An 18443-nucleotide genomic window follows, 5' to 3' on the forward strand; every position below is an offset into this window, starting at 1 on the left:
ATCTGCCTTTGATTGGAGAGCCAAACTGGTGGAACAGGTGGACCGGTCGGTGAGGTCCACGGGCCGACTCCGATGGATAGCAGAGTTTATCACACGGTTCCGGTTTCACAGCCTCGGTATCACACATTTTCATTCCCCTATAGCTCCATTTGGGTATAAACATTCGCCTAGGTCTCCATTCTCATAATTATGCATTACATTGGGAGTCACAAACCCGTAGGTTTGTCTGAGATCTGTGGATCCGCACTAGGAAGATCCTTTGATTTATTATCATTGTCTCCAGCAGTCCAATCTGATTGACAATCTTCTCTTTTCTCTTCTTTCGTTCTTCAGTTCTTCTTGTTGTCCGAGTACAGCAACTAATATCCATTCTCTCGTATCATCTTTACCCTATATCTTCAAATTTCTCTAAAGAATCCACCCTCGTTTCTTATGTTTCATATATAATCATTCATCAATGGCTGAAGAGAAACCAGATACTGGTGAAGGTGACTTTTCGCCCACTCACACAGTTTCTTCATCTGGAACCTCGTCTTCGGATAGCTGCCAGGTTACCGCTGCAGAAAATGGTGATGTCGAGTTGGCTCCAGTCGTCACCCGTCGGGCTTCGATCGCTCCCGATGAAGCGCGATACCTCCAGGAGTTATTGAGTCGTGATGGTCGCATGTCACGTGTCAACACACTGGCTAATATCCCCCTCAGCGACCCGGTGCTAGACCCCGATAGCAAAGACTTTGACCTATACAAATGGCTGCGGAAGATCGTGCACGTGCGCAACGAAGAGGGTATGCCCCGAAAGCAAGCCAACATCTTCTTTCAGCATCTCCGTGTTTCTGGAACCGGCGCGGCCCTTCAGTTGCAAAAGACAGTGATGGATATTTTCACGGCTCCTTTTCGGCCTAAGGAGACCTTCAGTTTCGGTTCCAAGACCCCCAAAACCATTCTCCATCAGTTTGACGGTATTCTCAACAGTGGGGAGTTGTTGATTGTGCTGGGTCGGCCCGGCTCGGGATGCAGTACTTTCCTCAAAACAGTCTGTGGGGAGTTACATGGCCTGGATGTCGATGAGAAGTCTGTCTTGCAGTACAGCGGAATCCCACAAAAGACAATGGTCAAAGAGTTCAAGGGCGAGGTTGTCTACAATCAAGAAGTCGACAAGCATTTCCCGCATCTGACCGTGGGTCAGACCCTGGAGTTCGCAGCCTCAGTGCGCACTCCCTCCAAACGGTTGAATGGCATGTCCCGCGATGAGTACGCGCAGTTGATGACTAAGGTAGTCATGGCCGTCTTTGGCCTCAGCCATACGTACAACACCAAAGTCGGCAACGACACAGTGCGAGGTGTGTCGGGAGGTGAACGCAAGCGAGTCAGTATTGCTGAAATGGCTTTGTCGGGTGCGCCGTTGGCCGCGTGGGATAACTCCACCCGTGGACTGGATTCAGCAACGGCCTTGAAGTTTGTCGAGTCCCTGCGGCTGGCTGCAGACCTTGGAGGTTCTGCACACGCAGTGGCAATCTACCAAGCCAGTCAGGCAATCTATGATCTTTTCGACAAAGCCGTGGTGCTGTACGAGGGACGTCAAATCTACTACGGGCCAGCCAGCAAAGCAAAAGCGTTCTTTGAATGTCAGGGATGGTTCTGCCCTACGCGCCAGACCACAGGTGATTTCCTCACTTCGGTGACCAACCCTGTGGAGCGAAAGCCTCGAGAAGGCATGGAGTCCAAGGTTCCCCGTACCCCTGCCGAATTCGAGGCATACTGGCGTCAGTCAGAGGAATATAAGGCACTTCAGCAGGAGATGTCGGATTATGAGAGCACGACGTCCTCCCAGAAGGAGGAGAATCTACAACAATTCCAGCACCAAAAGCGCCTGGAGCAAGCGTCGCACACTCGGGCACGTTCCCCGTATCTCCTCAGTGTCCCCATGCAGATCAAATTGAACACCAAGCGTGCATATCAGCGGGTGTGGAATGAGCGGACATCCACCATAACCATGTTCATTTCACACATTATTCTCGCCTTGATCGTGGGCTCCGTCTTCTACGGAACTCCCGAGGCGACCATCGGGTTCTACGCCAAGGGCGCGACACTCTTCTACGCCGTGTTGCTGAATGCTCTGACGGCCATGACTGAAATCAATAGCTTGTACTCACAGCGACCGATCGTGGAGAAACATAACTCGTATGCTTTCTATCATCCAGCCACGGAGGCGATCGCCGGCGTGGTCAGTGATATTCCAGTCAAGTTCTGCATGGCAGTGGCTTTTAATATCATTCTTTATTTCCTTAGCAACCTGCGGCGCGAAGCGTCGCAGTTTTTCATCTACTTCCTCATCTCGTTCATCGTCATGTTTGTCATGAGCGCCGTGTTCCGAACCATGGCCGCCATCACCAGGACCGTGTCGCAAGCCATGACTTTAGCTGGTGTCTTGATTCTCGCGCTGGTCATCTACACTGGTTTCGTGGTACCAGTCCCCCATATGCATCCGTGGTTCAAGTGGATTCACTATCTTAACCCCATCTTCTATGCCTTTGAAATTCTCATGGCCAATGAATTCCACGGACGAGAGTTTACATGCTCGCAGTTCATTCCTGCGTATCCGGAACTGTCAGGCGACTCCTTTATCTGCTCGTCGGTCGGGGCTGCAGCTGGTCGCCGGACCGTCAGTGGCGATGCCTACCTCCAGGCCGCTTTCCATTACAGCTACTCTCATGTATGGCGAAATTTTGGCATCCTGGTTGCGTTTCTCGTGGGTTTCATGGTGATCTACTTCGTAGCGACGGAGCTCAACTCGTCCACGACTAGCTCAGCGGAAGTGCTTGTGTTCCGACGAGGCCATGAACCTGCATTCTTGAAGCATGGACAAGAGCCCAATGCGGACGAGGAAGCTGGCTCCAAGAAAGCGGCCGCCTTGTCCTCCGAGGATGCGGACCTCGAACAAGGCATTTCGTCCATCCCACCTCAGCAGGACATCTTCACCTGGCGGGATGTGGTCTACGACATTGAGATCAAAGGCGATCCGCGTCGACTGTTGGACCACGTCTCTGGCTGGGTCAAGCCAGGTACGCTGACGGCGCTGATGGGCGTCAGTGGTGCAGGCAAGACTACGCTTCTGGATGTACTGGCGCGTCGTACCACCATAGGCGTCATCACTGGTGATATGTTTGTCAATGGCCATCCGCTGGACTCAAGTTTCCAACGTAAAACCGGGTATGTGCAGCAGCAAGATCTGCATCTGGAGACAGCTACGGTTCGCGAAAGTCTGCGGTTCAGCGCGATGCTGCGCCAGCCGGCCTCCTTGTCGAAAGAGGAGAAATATCAGTATGTGGAAGACGTCATCAAGATGCTCAACATGGAGGACTTTGCCGAGGCTGTGGTCGGTGTCCCTGGTGAAGGACTGAATGTCGAGCAACGCAAGCTACTGACTATTGGTGTGGAATTGGCGGCGAAGCCTAAGCTGTTGTTGTTCTTGGACGAGCCGACTAGGTAAGATCAACTGATCATTTGAAATTGTGCAGCTGTGCTGATTGTTCTTAGTGGACTTGACTCCCAAAGTTCCTGGGCCATTTGCAATTTCCTCCGCAAGCTGGCTGATTCCGGGCAAGCCATCTTGTGCACTATCCATCAACCGAGTGCGATTCTGTTCCAGCAATTCGATCAATTGCTTTTCTTGGCGCGAGGTGGAAAGACCGTATATTTTGGCCCTATTGGCGAGAATTCCCGGACATTACTCGATTATTTTGAATCCCATGGTGCGCGTCCCTGTGGAAACCAGGAAAACCCAGCCGAGTATATGCTTGAAATCGTCAATGGTATCACCAACCCACAAGGCAAGAATTGGTTCGATGTTTGGAAGGGAAGTCAGGAAGCTGCTGGAGTTCAGGCGGAGATCGATCGCATCCACGAAGCCAAACGGGGCCAGGGCGCAGGAGGCAATGACGGCAATCCCGATGCGCGCGAGCAGAAAGAGTTTGCCATGCCATTCCTGAAGCAGTTGCCCGTCGTCACAACTCGAGTCTTCCAGCAGTACTGGCGTCTTCCCATGTACATCATGGCGAAGATGATGCTCGGATTGTGTTCGGGCCTATTTATTGGATTCTCGTTCTTCAAACCTGGTAGCTCCACGCAAGGCATACAGAACAAGATTTTCTCTCTGTTCATGCTGTGTGCTATTTTCTCGTCCCTGGTGCAGCAGATCATTCCGCTATTCATCACACAACGAGCACTGTACGAAGTCCGCGAGCGACCGAGCAAGGCATATTCATGGATGGCATTCATAATTGCCAACATTGTTGTAGAGATTCCGTACCAGATCATCATGGGCATTGTCGTATTTGGCTGCTACAACTATGCCGTGAACGGGGTCCAATCATCCGACCGACAAGGGTTGATCCTGCTCTTCTTTTTGCAATTCTTCATCTATGCCGGCACATTTGCCGACGTTGTCATCGCTGCTTTACCAGACGCTGAAACAGCCGGTGCAATCGTCACCCTGCTCTTTGCCATGGCGCTGACCTTCAATGGCGTGATGCAACCCCCAGATGCCCTACCAGGATTCTGGATCTTCATGTACCGCGTTTCCCCGTTTACATATTGGGTAGGCGGCATGGCCGCGACGGCCCTGCACGGAAAGGCCGTCAAATGCAGCAAGGTGGAAATGGCCGTGTTCAACCCCCCATCGGGACTGACTTGCCAGGATTACATGGCGAAGTACCTATCCGTAGCGCCGGGGTATCTGAACAACCCGAACGCGTCGTCGTCGTGCGAGTATTGCTCCCTCACGGTGGCCGATCAGTATCTGGCCAGCGTGGGTATTAACTGGACCCAACGGTGGCGCAATTTTGGCATCTTCTGGGCGTACATTGTGTTTGATATTGCGGCTGCGGTGCTGCTGTATTATTGCTTCCGGGTCAAGAAGTGGAAATTTTCGTTTGGGAAGAAGAAGAGCGAGTAAATTTCCCTTCCTTTCCTTGTTTTGTTTGAATATATATACGTCATTGCTTGATACAATAATTCCTGCAACCGATTCAAGACCTAATTTGATATGTCAACACTGCTTTTTGCCTCAACTATTCTCAATCCCTACTTGCAAACTCATCAATAAATGTTGATTGAATTTTAGCACTCCTTTCTGATAGATACCTAATGGCGTCGCATTCCAATAATCTCATGGCAGACTTAAGACTAACGGACGTTAGAATGCACGGCAGCGTTCTATAAAATTAAATTTGGTAATGTTAAGTATAGGAATGAATATGCCTAACATTAGCTTCTAGTGCGGCATATTTCCCAGATTTGGACCGCCTTTATTGCGTACCTCTAACACACATTTGCTGTTCAACTGCTCATTTTATCAGTATATCTCCTATTTGATCGTCGAAATATTTTGCCAAGGCGGAACCATAGCAGACGATTTCTGCAAAACAATATGAATATGACCGGGGGGTGGGGGGAGTGCCACATATAAAAAAATATTAAAATAACTTGCAAGTCTAGCTGTAAGTACGAACAGTTTATGCAACATCCAAGTTGCATAATGTATACTGCCGTACAGCCATACGCAGACACGGTTTGTAATGCATTCAGTCCCCGAACAGAATGCAGCATCTGAGAGTATATTGTATTACACCCTGTCACTCATCCTCGTCATGATCATAAAAGGCCCAGCATTTTTGAATCTGAGTTGCAACTTCTGAATCTGGGAGGAGGATTGCGTAGGTTTTAAATTTTTCGCTCATTTTTAGCAGTACTGTATCTCTCATGACAAACCCACCCATCACGGGAAATCCCGAGACAGTTCAGAGACTTTCCCATGTCTTCGTCTGTTAGCCGTTGCTCTGCATCGAGACTTATATCAATCTCCTCGGGAGAAGAGTGAAGGGGACAGTCTGGTAGTTTAGACTGGTTAACATCAACTAGAGCTTTCCAGCTTTGCCTTGCACGAATAAGATTAGCCTTTAATGAGACACTGTCTCCCTCCCAAGGATCGCGGCGTGCTGAAATAATCGCTACTTTATAATTACATTATCTTTGTAGCAGTGAAATATTAGCAATGGAGTTGACGTTCTTGAAAACAACCCTAGCGCCCTCCTGTTCATCTTCTGCGAGCCGGTCGAAGTCAATAGGAAGTCGAGGCCCGACCAAGTTTTATGATGCCTCATCACTATGGTTCTGAAAGTACTTTGGTGGGTCGGCTGGAAGAAATAGAGGAGTATCGAACAATGCTGCCAGTCTAGTATTGCAGTAACCCCAAATGTATCCAACCCCAATATATTGTTTGGCTGAAGATCCGGATGGCAAAAGAGCAGTAGATTAAGGAACAAGGTTGTCTCAGGGGATAAAAAGCGGGCGAGTTTCCAATAGTCATGGATGTTTCTGCTGTGACCGGCCGGATGGACTTTCTGATACGCATATAGCCCTCTATGCAGTCGTTCGAACGGAAGCAGAGTACAACCGAAATTCTCAAGCCACTTAGTTCTCTCTTCGCAACGGGTTCTAAAACATTGCCAGCTTCGGAAACTAATATTGAAGTTAGGAGTAGTGACACAAATCGGGGGTTTCTTGGCATACATGGACCTTTTTCAATTATTAACGAGGATCGCTCCTTATGCTACCACTTGTAATGTGCATCCAGCCCAATGCAAATCAACCGAGCGCCTTCGGATTGTTGCAGTTCCATATTTTATATTCCGCGAGGAAGGTCATGCGTATAGTAAACGTTTCCGCTTCCAGATAGCTTGATAGAAAACAAGTGAACCTCGATTTTCACAATTTCAAAGATCAGATTCAGTCTTTGTTCTTCCGTCACAGTATATCAAAGGTCACCGAGCCCATTTCCCAACATCTTTTCAATTGTTAGGTATTCGGAACAGACAGGATTCTTACTGGTGGACGAGTGGGCAGATACACGAGGCACTGGAATGCCATGCAACCTTACGAAGTCCGTTCTTGCTACCTCACTGGCTGTCACTTAATGTTTGGATCTGGTTAATGGATATATGGAAGTCGTGTAATAACTTGAGTACCATTTCGCATAGTGACCCTAAGGCCCCGTTGAGTACACTCTCAGCGAGCTTTCTAATAAAAGATACGTCTAACTCTGACCAACTGATTGATTCAGCCGTAATGCGTTTTAGTTGGGCAACATTGACGGCCAGTTTTCGCTCCGAAATTTGTAGAGACTTGTACCTGAGATCATCAATTAGCCGTGCTTTAAAGTCGAAAAACAACGTACAGCCATCTACCGGATGTATAGGTAAGCAAGTCAGTATAATCTGCCGATGTAGAGTAATTCGCTAAGGGACTAGTAGTTGATTGCATCTTAAGCATCCTGCAAGGCCAATAATGTAAACTGCGCTCGAACTTAAGTAGATAGCGACCTAAATTTAATTCCCCTCTTATAAGTTTGAAAGACATTTCAAGCGAGAGATACTATGGGAATATGAAGCTATTAAATAGCCTTTATTTTAACCGGTAAAGTAACAGTTAGATAGTAGAAGCTTACAGAAAGGTGTGGCGTGGACGAAGAAAAGGCGTTGCGCGTGGTCGTACCTACGTAACTAATTGAATTCCTTCCATAATACATAATTTTATGCCTAAGGCCGCACTTCATGCTCTGCACGAGATCAATCTACGGAGTACCCGGAAGGAATTAAATAATAAGTACTTTAATAGTCTCATTATGTATTAACAAGGCTGCTATAAAAATAAATGCTAGACTTAAATGTAAACCAAAAACCAAATAGACACCACAGATACTCTGCCCTTGTCCTGAAAGTCTTCCAAGACAATAACAGCACAAGAAAATTGAGCTCCATAAATCCAGATATGACTAATAATAACAAAAGACGGGATAATATAAAACTGATGACTGGCAGATTAACCTCGAGATCATCAAGTTTCTTTCTCCCCAGAGGGCTATTTAGCTCGCAACGAATAGTTTGTTTCCGACTTGTTTCAAATTGGAATCGGACTCTATTCCCGCAAGGCTTGCTTCACGTCCAAATATAAGGCAATGGGTGCTTCCTCCGAAATGGAATATCCCAAGCTCTTCACCCTTGCTCACTTTCTGGCCGACTTGCACGGTCACCTGGCATGAACGCTGTTCCATCAATCCGGCAAAGAGGCAGCCTACCATCCCGGCTTTCTCACTCTCAATGAAGATCAGGCCACATGCGCTGCGTATCCCTGAGACGCACGGAGCATATCTGTAGAAGCCGTGCTATCGGATTGAACGGCACAGATCGTTCCGGGGACAGTCAGAATTTTTGCAACTAAACCGGTAACTGGCGAATGCCATCGGTGGTAACTGGTTACTCCCAGGTAGCCCTGGTAGACAGTCCCGCCGACGAATTGATCAGCGATGGGGTTCCCATTCATCATTTGGTGGAGTGAATACGACTGTTCCTTGATCCAAAAGCTATCCTCTTTTTTGACATACTTCGCAACCCGATAAGTCGTCGCATCGCATGCACTGGTGATAATATTGGGATTATGTGGATCCGCAATTGGTCGCGCACCATCCCAAAGCTTTCGCGTGAAAAAGTTATCCCAGGAACTAAACTCCCAATATGGTAAGTTCCTGTCGCACACATAGGTGGCTTCGAAGTTCGGCATGGCGGAAAGAGCTTCGGGGCTGAACCAGCCATTGGGTTTCTCGGTGAGAACATCTGTGGACTTCGAGGAGGAAAGAAATATGTTCCACTCCCCGAGAATCTTTATGAGAGTATCGTTTACCTTGGGGTTCACGAAGAGCTTGTAGCCAGCAGGTGTACTGATGTATGGCCTTAAGAGCTCTGTAAAGGGGCAGCCAGCATAACCGTGTTTAGAGCTAGTGGAAGAGAACACAGGAGCATTTTGGGCGAGATTATTTAAAGAGGAAATGAACGAGATAAAGTTGTTGGCAAGACCCAGAATATCAGGGCGAACCTGAGTAAACATCTCGGTCGAAAGTTTGAGAAATTCAGGGCTGCCCTCAATCAAGGATTTGAGATCCTTGACCGCAGGAGTTAAAGTAGGACCCCCCAACCCGGGTAATATATTTTTGGCAAAGTCCATCACGGAGGTTGTAGAGAAAGCAATATACTATACTATTTCTTAAAGAAGCGCTCTTTGGGTCTGGGATACTCTTATCTTTATATTCTGTGATTGAGTTTTTTTCTAGGTTGTGAGAGCTGGAACACCCCTCCGGTATTTTCTCCCGGATACAGACCTCTCGCTTGCGTTTTGATTAGGTGAAATGCCCCCTAGCGGTATCCGTCGGGTCTGTAGTGTTGCCCACTTAAAGTCAATTAATATAACCCGACCATTTTCCTCGTTCCAGATTATATTTCCGGGTATTAGATCGTTATGAAGCACACCTAGCCTGTGAATTACCTGTAAGGAGTCCTCAGCTTGCTGAACTAACTGATCTCGTTTGATCCTTTGCGAGTGCCCTTTCGGTATAACTCAAGAACATTATATAAACAATCTCCGCGATACCGTTGTATGATAACGGCCGCCGAAGGCAAAGACTGCCAAGTAGAACAGGCACGTGTACTCCTTAGATATAAGTAAGATATAAGTACACAGAGTTCTTATAATTTACACATACAACAAACTTAACTGGCATCCCTTTTCCAACAAAAGTATATCCGTGTGACAACAGTGTCACTTTAAAGAGTGCTCTGCGCTTCCTATAAATATAGAGCGACTCACACCCGAGTTCCACGTCGGGCCCGAGGTTATTGCGGGAGATTTGCTCATCCCAGTCGACGAAGGAGTGTCTCCGAGTTAATTTGATGTCGACTGACCCGATGGTCCAACACATTGGGGCATTTTTCGTCCAGACTCCCTCCCATGGGCTCAGAACAGAATAAGGTATCCCATCCTAAAGTAACTTTACTCCCTAGCAGCTTAACTGTAACGTTGCATACTGACTATGTCTGCGTTTTAGCCACTCGCAGAGGATAAAAGACATCTATTTCGTACGTACGGAAGGTTGCCTCATGGTGGAGGTATGCTTAGACAGCAGTCTAAGGTGTGTTAGATATAATTTAACTGCCTAAAATTTTACTAACAAGTGAAAGAAACAGAAATACTTTGACTTAGGTAATTTCGCTCTTTCTTCAGCCCATAGTGTAACTAGTAATAGGGCTATTAGAACTAGCACAGCCTATCCTGTGCGAGAGACCATTTCGCATCCCTATGCCCCGGTTCCTGGCACCAGCAATGTTGATAAAGATGCCAACAAAGACCTCCATGATAAAGAGAGCCCAAAGGAAGAGGTTGCTGAGAGTTCGTTGATAAAAATTCCCCGAAACCACGAGAATTGTAGTAGTTCTGATGAATTTATATTAACTAAGGCTGAATGATTCTTATTAAAAAAAAGAAAAGAAAAAAACTAAAAACTTTATTTTAAGATAAACAAGCGTTTTGAAACATGCACTAGATTAATAAAAGAAATGTATTTATAAGTCCCAATAAAAAGATATCTAATAGCTATGCTAAGAAGGGTTTCTAGGATCTCTACGCTTGTTGATGGCAGCCTGTAGTCCTGGGAACACGAACTTTTCGTGTAATACTTGGTCTAGACAACCCACCACCTGGAGGGTGTTTATTATCCACGCCCTGCTGTTTAACCTACTTCCACCTGTTTTTTCTTTTAGCAGCCCAGAGGCTTCTCATATGGACTAAGAAAATAAGAAATAAATTCTATTCTAGGGGTAGCTACCACTTTCAGACTCGTTTTGGGGAGTTTAGCGCAAATAGTACAGAAGCAGTGCTCCACTATTAACTATAGTAAGAGAAAAGGTAATATACTTGATTGTTTAACTTTAAGACAGTTAGATATTAGAGAGGGAGAAAAAGTAATTAGTCTAATAGGTAGTAACTCGAGGAATATTTTAAAGTTAGATAATATTTCTCGCTGTCATTAGTATTAGAGAGGTGGCCACTTGCTACTAACAAGCGAAGTTGTGTTGCTCATTCCGACTATCTTAATTAATTAAATATCTCTCAATATTGCTGAATATCCTCCAGAAAAGATAAAACAGGGAAAATTATAAAACTTCAGGTTACTTACTAGTGCCCTTAGCTTAGCTATCTTGTATTTTAAGTTTACACACGACTCAAAGAACGCAAGTATAAATGTACCGAGTTTGTGTAAGTTTACTATAATTATAAATTCTGGCTCTAACATACTACAGATACTTTCTAGCGCGGTATTACTTATATTAGGGATATACTAATGTGGTACACTATAATAATATACTAAGTTTTCTAGATTAAATAGTAGTAGTTAGTAAGAAGCTGTCTGCTTTTTATATTCCAGAGTATCTTGTATAATATAAATCTTACACCTCCAAATACTAACCCGGCTTAAATATAGGAACACTGATTTTTTCCTTATAAAAGATCGCGTACTCTTTAAAAGATCTAAAACAAATAGTCACCCCAATATCCAGGAATTTCCAGGAGGCAGTATTAAGCTTAATAACAGGCCAAAGTATATTAACAACTTAATTATACATACTGCTGTGTAGAAGCGCCGCGAGGAAACATAATTGCATGTTTTTAACTTTGTTAATATTATTAAAAACAAGTGGGTTAAAAAGAAGAAGCAGGTGCGAAAGTTTATATTTGTTGTGGATATCTATAAAAGCAAAACCCTTAAAAGGCTTTGGACAAAAGCAGTGCTTAATCCTGCTAAACGCCAAGCATTTATATAGGCGAAGCGAGCTAAGGTAGAGGATATAAATAAGGATATATTTTATCCAAAACAAAAGAGCACTATACTAGATAGTTAACTGCCACAGATTGGTTTTATTAACAAGACCATACCTACAACCCACCTGACCTGTAACCTAACACTAAAAGATATACCCCTAGCGTCAGAACCGATGACGGGCAGCAGGTCAACATTGGATATGGTGTACGACGTATGATATTCTAAATCTAACCAGCTTAAAAATAGATCGGGGCCATCGCACGTACATGGATAAAGAGGTCAGGCTATATTTCTAGTTTACATTTTTAATCATCCTTCTAGTGGCAAGGAAGTTCGTAGACAGTATTCAACTGCGAACGAGTGACGGCAGGTTCTCTTAAATATGGCTTTGTACTATGGAGGGAATGTAGCTCTCCCTTACTGTGAGTTTATTAAGTGCATAAAGTACCTCAGTAGGGACCTAAGAATAGCAATCCCTTCCATTCCAGAGCGGTCTTGTTGTGACAAGAGTATTATTGGATGCAACCATTGTGACTGGTAATTGTCCACAATTTTCATGACGACATTAAAACATCATGAAACATCTTAAACACGCCACCTTGGACAAATGATCAGACACCGACAACTGACTGAAACAGATTAGATGGTAAAGTCCAATGGAGTTGCGAATTATCTCTCTGCTTCGTTCTACATCGCCAACCTCATGACAAGGTCAGAGCCCATCTCTCCATCCAAGTCCAAAAGTGCCGCAAATCCCTCTTGATCTGCCAAAGTTCGTACTTCGCAAGCAATTTACTGGATAACCAAGCTTCGCAGTGGGGACCGTCCTCCGGGTTCATGTCTCCCAGTATGCTCGTAGGTGAGCTTGAGAAGAGTCAGAATGAGGGACGAATTTTCCCTGTTCAGTGAGTAGTCACAGAGATCTCCGTGAAGAGACTTTAGACATTGTTGACGTAATGGCGAAATAAGGAGATTTGTAGCTAAAACGTATAGCTTAGCATGAAAGAGAAGATCAGGATGAGGAGAGACTGACGATAACTCGCCAGCAAAACTTAAGGCACTAAATTGTTCCCATAGCCGCTCGTACGGATAAACAGAGGCTGTCTGGACTTTCTTCTTCTTGTTTGCTTCTTTCGAAATACCCCAAGAACACCATGTGCCTTCCGGAATAGCTTCAGTTGCTTCAGGAACCTGCTCTGGCTCTTGTACCTCAAGGTCATAATCTGTCTCTGGTGCCTGTGCTGCCTCGGGCGTCGAGTATGGCTCGGGCTCCAGAGTCAAGTCACGGGCTTCCTCAATCTCATTTATTTCTCCAGTAGCCACACCATTGTCCACCATTACCTGACCATTCAACTGCTAGTTCTCTTCTTATGAAGATGTGTTGCCGGGATATTCGCCCAGGACGAGATCAGGAGTTACATAGGTGGCAGTAGTCATTTTAGAAGATGTGTGCTGAATTCTGGAAAAGGGAGGAAGCTAGTTGAGTTACATCAATTAACCTTGTTCTCGGCCGGAGGGGCTGACTGTAAGTATGAGCTGGCAATTATCCAATAGCCAATTGTAAAAAGACCTCGACGATTCCATGGTCCTCTATGGATAACTAGCAAGCAAGGTCTTTCCGTCTTGGCACGTTCTCGACTCAGGAGTACTGAAGATTTTCCTGTCTCATCCATTTTACCCAATTTAATGTGTATATATTGGGGTATCAGGGCTTAGAATGCAGTACAAATTTAGAGGTACATCAATCCTGGGAACTATTTATTCGATAGACTGCAGGCCGTCGATTATGGTGGAATCTGAAAAGGAGAGCGTTCAATACTGCCAATATTAAAATTAGGGTAATTATGTTGTACAAAGCGGGGTCACAGTAAACCGACCCTGAATCCCGCTTTAGAGAATTGATGTAGTGAAGGATCCAAACACAGCGAATGGAGCAGCCGTGACCATTGGCCAAAATCAACATACAGTAAGTTTAAAGATGACAATAATGAAGGAAACGAAGATTTTACCATACAGTATCGTAATAAAGCAGTTTATCCTCACCTGATTGAAGTGATAAGGCATATGCCATCCAGCATCGCCAAAGCCGCAATACATAACAACACTCTTAAAGCTAATATATGTAACGGACCCCAACATACCTAATCCAGACAAAGGCTGCCGAGGGAATTCCGATTGCTCAATCTAACCCATGCCCCATATTGTTGGTAGGCCCCCTATCTATGTAATACCTGGAGCACGTAGAAAGAGGACTTCAACAAGGAGCAACAAGGAGGCGCAGGAACACTAACTGCGACAATAACATAACTGTTTACGAATAAGGCCGAGAATATTGGGAACAAATTTATACATGCACTACCATCACGCAAGCTAAAATCTGCAGCCCATGCCAATACCATCAAAAATGTACTGTATGAAGATTAGTGCATTACCCTACTAATCCCAAAAGATATAGATGTAACCGTTAATCAGTGTCGAAATTTTAAGGCTGGATCATATTTAGTTATTTTTACTCCAGCTTTTTTTGCTGCGGGGATGCAAGATCCGACTTGGCCCACCTGAGAAAGTCAGTAGAATTTCGTGCAACACTCAACTGTGAACCATGAATAGTTGAGTACCTAAATAGCCCTAAATCCTTGCTCCATTACAATGAACTGGGGTATGAGACGGGGCATGACTGGGAATGACTTACAAAATGACCAAAATGACCATAACACAGCAAGTTAACCAGAGAAAGCCAAAGCCTACAAGACCGTGTCATCGCAGGAAGGAAGCAAAAAAAAAAAAAAAAAAAAGGTAGTTAGTTTGATTCGGCATGTTGCGTTGATTTTGGAAGGCCACCTACAGTATTGGACCATGATTGGGAGAAAAGCTGCACCATCATCGCCGTCATAGTTGCACAAACCTCTAAGAATTGATTCGAGGCTCTCCGAGTGTCCACGCCATGCTCGAAGAAAATCAACGGGTGACGAGAGTTAGTATTCCGTGGATTATTATTCTTCAAACGCTCAATTTCTTCATTTGCTGCATTTGCCTGCTCTTCGGTGATATCTTTATCTTTGTGTACACGGTCATGGGTTCCAGGCGAGTCTAAGGGGTGATGACTAATGTCCAAGAATACCACGGACTGAAGTTGATGCCTCCTGCAAGACTATTCCCATGATTCTCCTTAATGAATGCAATAAACATGCCTGTGTTCCCACGCATTTTAATGAAAATTCAGAGTACTTTTCCAGTATTGTCAAGAGTGACCAAGTTGTCTTTCCCAATCCGAAGTTATTCACATCAACGTTCTCCTTCTCAGATGGCTAATGTCGTCGGAAATCCACACGATTTCTACGGTTATACAAGTGGACGATGGGTTTGGGACGAAAAAGAGCAGCTTCGAGAGAGGTATCGTGAATTTGATATACTCGAACTGCAGAAAGTCGCCATGGAGTCGGCATCCTCGGACTCCTGTGTCAGTATGGAAAAGTTAGGGGAAGGATCATATAACAAGTCTTTCCAGCTCACCATGGCCAACGGGAAAGCAGTTGTCGCCCGAATTCCGAATCCGAATGCTGGACCAGCTTTTTTGACAACAGCATCAGAGGTTGCAACAATGGACTTTGTGAGTAGCTTTATTGTTGATCATGCTACTTAACCATTTTTAGACTTGCACACTAACGATTGACATAACCTTAGTTAAGAAACACGCTCCACTTACCGGTCCCTAAAGTTCTTGCATGGAATTCTGCAGTTGACTCGACGAATCGTGTAGGTGCTGAATACATCATTATGGAGCATGCTCCGGGCAAAAATCTCGCAGACATTTGGACAGACATGGACCTTGAGCATAAGATCCAAACAATGGAAGATATAGTGACCATCCAACAAAAGTTGTTATTGTTGAAATTTTCAGAGTATGTATACTCATGACTAATGAATACAAATTTCGTATACTTTTCTAACTTGGATAGACATGGATGCCTTTTCTATAGTAAAGACGCACCTCCTGGATCTCATCCTGCAATAATTGAAGGAGATACCTTGTCGCATGAACTCAAGAACAAAATTGCAAAGCAATTTTCTATTGGACCAATGGTGGACATGTCATTCTGGAGTAAACAGCGGGGCAATATGGATATTGATCGTGGGCCATGTATGCGTGATTCTCCATTTCTTATCGCTGATTTAAATTAATAATTATACAGGGGCTTCTGCAATAGACTATATGCAGGCTCTTGCCCTTCGAGAGATAACTTGGATTCAGAAACATGCAACTCCACGTTCTCCTGACGACCCGTTATTCGTTTCACACAGCCAAAACAACCCTACTGAACACGTTTCTCTTCTCCGGAGATATCTTTCTGTTGCTCCTCATCTAATTCCACGAGAGGAAGACTTTTCGGGGTAGTTCTTATGGCATTCTGACCTTCGCACCCCTAATATTTTCGTCGATGATAATGGCAATATCACCAGTATCATAGACTGGCAAACCACATGGGCTGGTCCCTTATTCCTAGAAGCCCGTCATCCGCAGTTTCTCGACTATAACGGTGAATTGATACTAGAACTTCCTGAAAATTTCAAGCAGCTGGACGAAAGTATGCAAACTGCTGTTAAGAGCCAAGTCACCAAGTCTATACTATTGTATCTGTATGAGAAATATACAGCAGAGAGGAACCCTATTTTAAGCAGATTGTTCCGGTATCCAAATGGCAGGATAATGACCGATCCGATCCGCTTTGTTGGGAATACATGGGATGGAGACATCTTACCACTACGAGAGTCTTTAATAAGGATACAGAAGTAAGTGATGAGATAGTCCGACATGTCTGACCTATTATGCTTACTGTAAGATATTTGAAGAAAGTGGGACTTACTAGGCCATACGTCTAAGTGCCCGATCGACTTCTCTTCCGAAGAAATTCGTAAACATTATGAAGATGGTGAAGGTTGGAATGAAGTACAGGACTTCTGGGACGCGTTATCGGGAATCATGGGCAGGGATGGTTGGACTTCACATGAAACATATGATCAAGCTATGTCTATTTATTTCCAGATCCAGGCTAAAGTATCCCCTCACTCAAATCACGATGTATAATATCGGAGGAGCGAGTAGATTTACGCAGAGAATGCTACACGTAACACTTTTGGTTTTCGTTGACGAGTAAGGCTTTCGTAGAATGTAAAGACGACAGCCAAAAGTATGTCAATCTGCTACTGTTTATGCCGGCGTAATGTCATTCTCGACTCATTTACTAAACCTGCGATCATGTGATAAACGTCGATTGCAGAATTTGTAGCGAGGCAGGATGGGAGACAGGAATTGGCTATTCGTCGTTGGCGTTGCAGGTAGTGAACGTGTCAGAGTTTTCACGACGCGCTGAGTTCATGTCCAATCATCCAGAACCACCACTTCCATCTCCTTCGGGCAGATCTTGGTTTCTTCAAGAAGCACACAAAATGCTCAAATACTCATCCACAGCCCCGCATTGAGGTGTCTGGCCATCGCTGGAGTCTTAAAACAGGTCAGTCTCCTCGACAAATACTGTGACAAACAGAATACCTTGTTAACATCAGATCATCAGAATTGACGGTCGGTCAATAGATTCAAAATTTGTTTATTATTAGACCAGCATGATCCGCTCTCTGCGCCCTTGAAACAAAAGCATGAACTTCCCATTCGAGGAAACCACCAAATCCTTGGAATGTGTTTTCATCATACTCATTCCACTTGTGCTTGATAAATTACATCCCAGCAGTAGTAACATATCCGGAAGTAATATCATCAAATCCCAGTATAGTGCGTGATAGTTCATTTTCTCTGAGAAACTGACCCCTCCACGTATTGAATAGCCAGTCGTCGAAGTTAGTTATTGAATATAGAGAGCCTATCGTTATAAAGGCATCCGTTCCTTAGTAGGCTACGTGCGTGTAGCCGATTCAGTTTCATCCTGCCCTCCTTCCCCTGTGCATTCCATAACACTATTATCTCTATGATAGAGTATGTACAGTATCAGTAGCAGCCTGGAATGGCCGTTAGAAAACACCCGGACCTTGTCGTTGCCTACAGGTAAGCCTAGTAGTACCATTGGATTTTGGAGCCGATAACCTCCGTCACAAGCGCGATGTCAGCAAAAGTCCTGTTCAGGTGACAGGGCCTTCCAAGCACTAAAAGACTAGTGCGTCAACATAGTGGTTTCGAAATGACACGCCGCCAAAGCGCCTGAAAAAGCAAAACTGGATAGACATTGCTTCCGACAGGCTATCTTCACATCTCATTCTAGGTTTGGCTATTGCAGTTGTAGGTAAATATTATCGGATATTCTCGGTTCATATCTTGTTCTCACTATTCTTTTCGAAGCTGATATGACATGAGGCTGAAGGCGAGATGACCGTCACACCTTTCGGTCTCAGGCTCAGACCGCAATCAAAAAAGTATTTGTCATTGAGAGCAGAGCTGAAGGAACAGACACACGGAATATATTGCTCAGCCAATCAAATGTTACCTTCCCCTCGCCGATATGGACTCAACCCTGTCCTCGTGAACAAATCCGACAGTTCGGCCAGTCCCAGCCCCCTGAGATCAAAGGAGCTCGTCGTATCCACCACGCCGCTGGGACGGGCCGCCCACAGCTCACTCGTTCCCCGGACCAATCATACGTCTTTAAAATGGACGTGACTCGCAGGTCTCTCCCAAAGCCGGGGTAGCGATCCTTTGGCAAAAATTGAGAGGGGTTTGTTGACGCCG

The 18443-nt window shown here is 45.1% G+C and overlaps 4 protein-coding genes across 4 annotated transcripts; 2 read left to right on the forward strand and 2 right to left on the reverse strand.

The window, feature by feature from the left end:
* Positions 1-457: 457 nt before the first annotated feature.
* Positions 458-4954, forward strand: ATNIH1004_002821 (putative ABC multidrug transporter; the record flags this gene model as incomplete). The annotated part of the gene is made up of 2 exons (XM_033567506.1): positions 458-3486; positions 3538-4954. The coding sequence occupies 2 exons, from the start codon at positions 458-460 to the stop codon at positions 4952-4954; spliced, it is 4446 nt and encodes a 1481-aa protein (XP_033429501.1).
* Positions 4955-8163: 3209 nt separating this feature from the next.
* ATNIH1004_002822 (uncharacterized protein) lies at positions 8164-9057 on the reverse strand (the record flags this gene model as incomplete). Its single annotated transcript, XM_033567507.1, has 1 exon — positions 8164-9057. One exon carries the CDS (start codon positions 9055-9057, stop codon positions 8164-8166), a length of 894 nt encoding a protein of 297 aa, XP_033429502.1.
* A 3442-nt stretch (positions 9058-12499) lies between these two features.
* Positions 12500-13045, reverse strand: ATNIH1004_002823 (uncharacterized protein; the record flags this gene model as incomplete). Its single annotated transcript, XM_033567508.1, has 1 exon — positions 12500-13045. One exon carries the CDS (start codon positions 13043-13045, stop codon positions 12500-12502), a length of 546 nt encoding a protein of 181 aa, XP_033429503.1.
* A 1966-nt stretch (positions 13046-15011) lies between these two features.
* Positions 15012-16103, forward strand: AIM9_1 (Phosphotransferase enzyme; the record flags this gene model as incomplete). Its single annotated transcript, XM_033567509.1, has 4 exons — positions 15012-15317; positions 15392-15609; positions 15667-15848; positions 15901-16103. 4 exons carry the CDS (start codon positions 15012-15014, stop codon positions 16101-16103), a joined length of 909 nt encoding a protein of 302 aa, XP_033429504.1.
* Between the last annotated feature and the right edge of the window lie 2340 nt (positions 16104-18443).

The sequence above is a fragment of the Aspergillus tanneri genome (assembly GCF_003426965.1).
Source record: "Aspergillus tanneri strain NIH1004 chromosome Unknown AapTan_1_pilon_pilon_pilon, whole genome shotgun sequence".
Lineage (NCBI taxonomy): Eukaryota > Fungi > Ascomycota > Eurotiomycetes > Eurotiales > Aspergillaceae > Aspergillus > Aspergillus tanneri.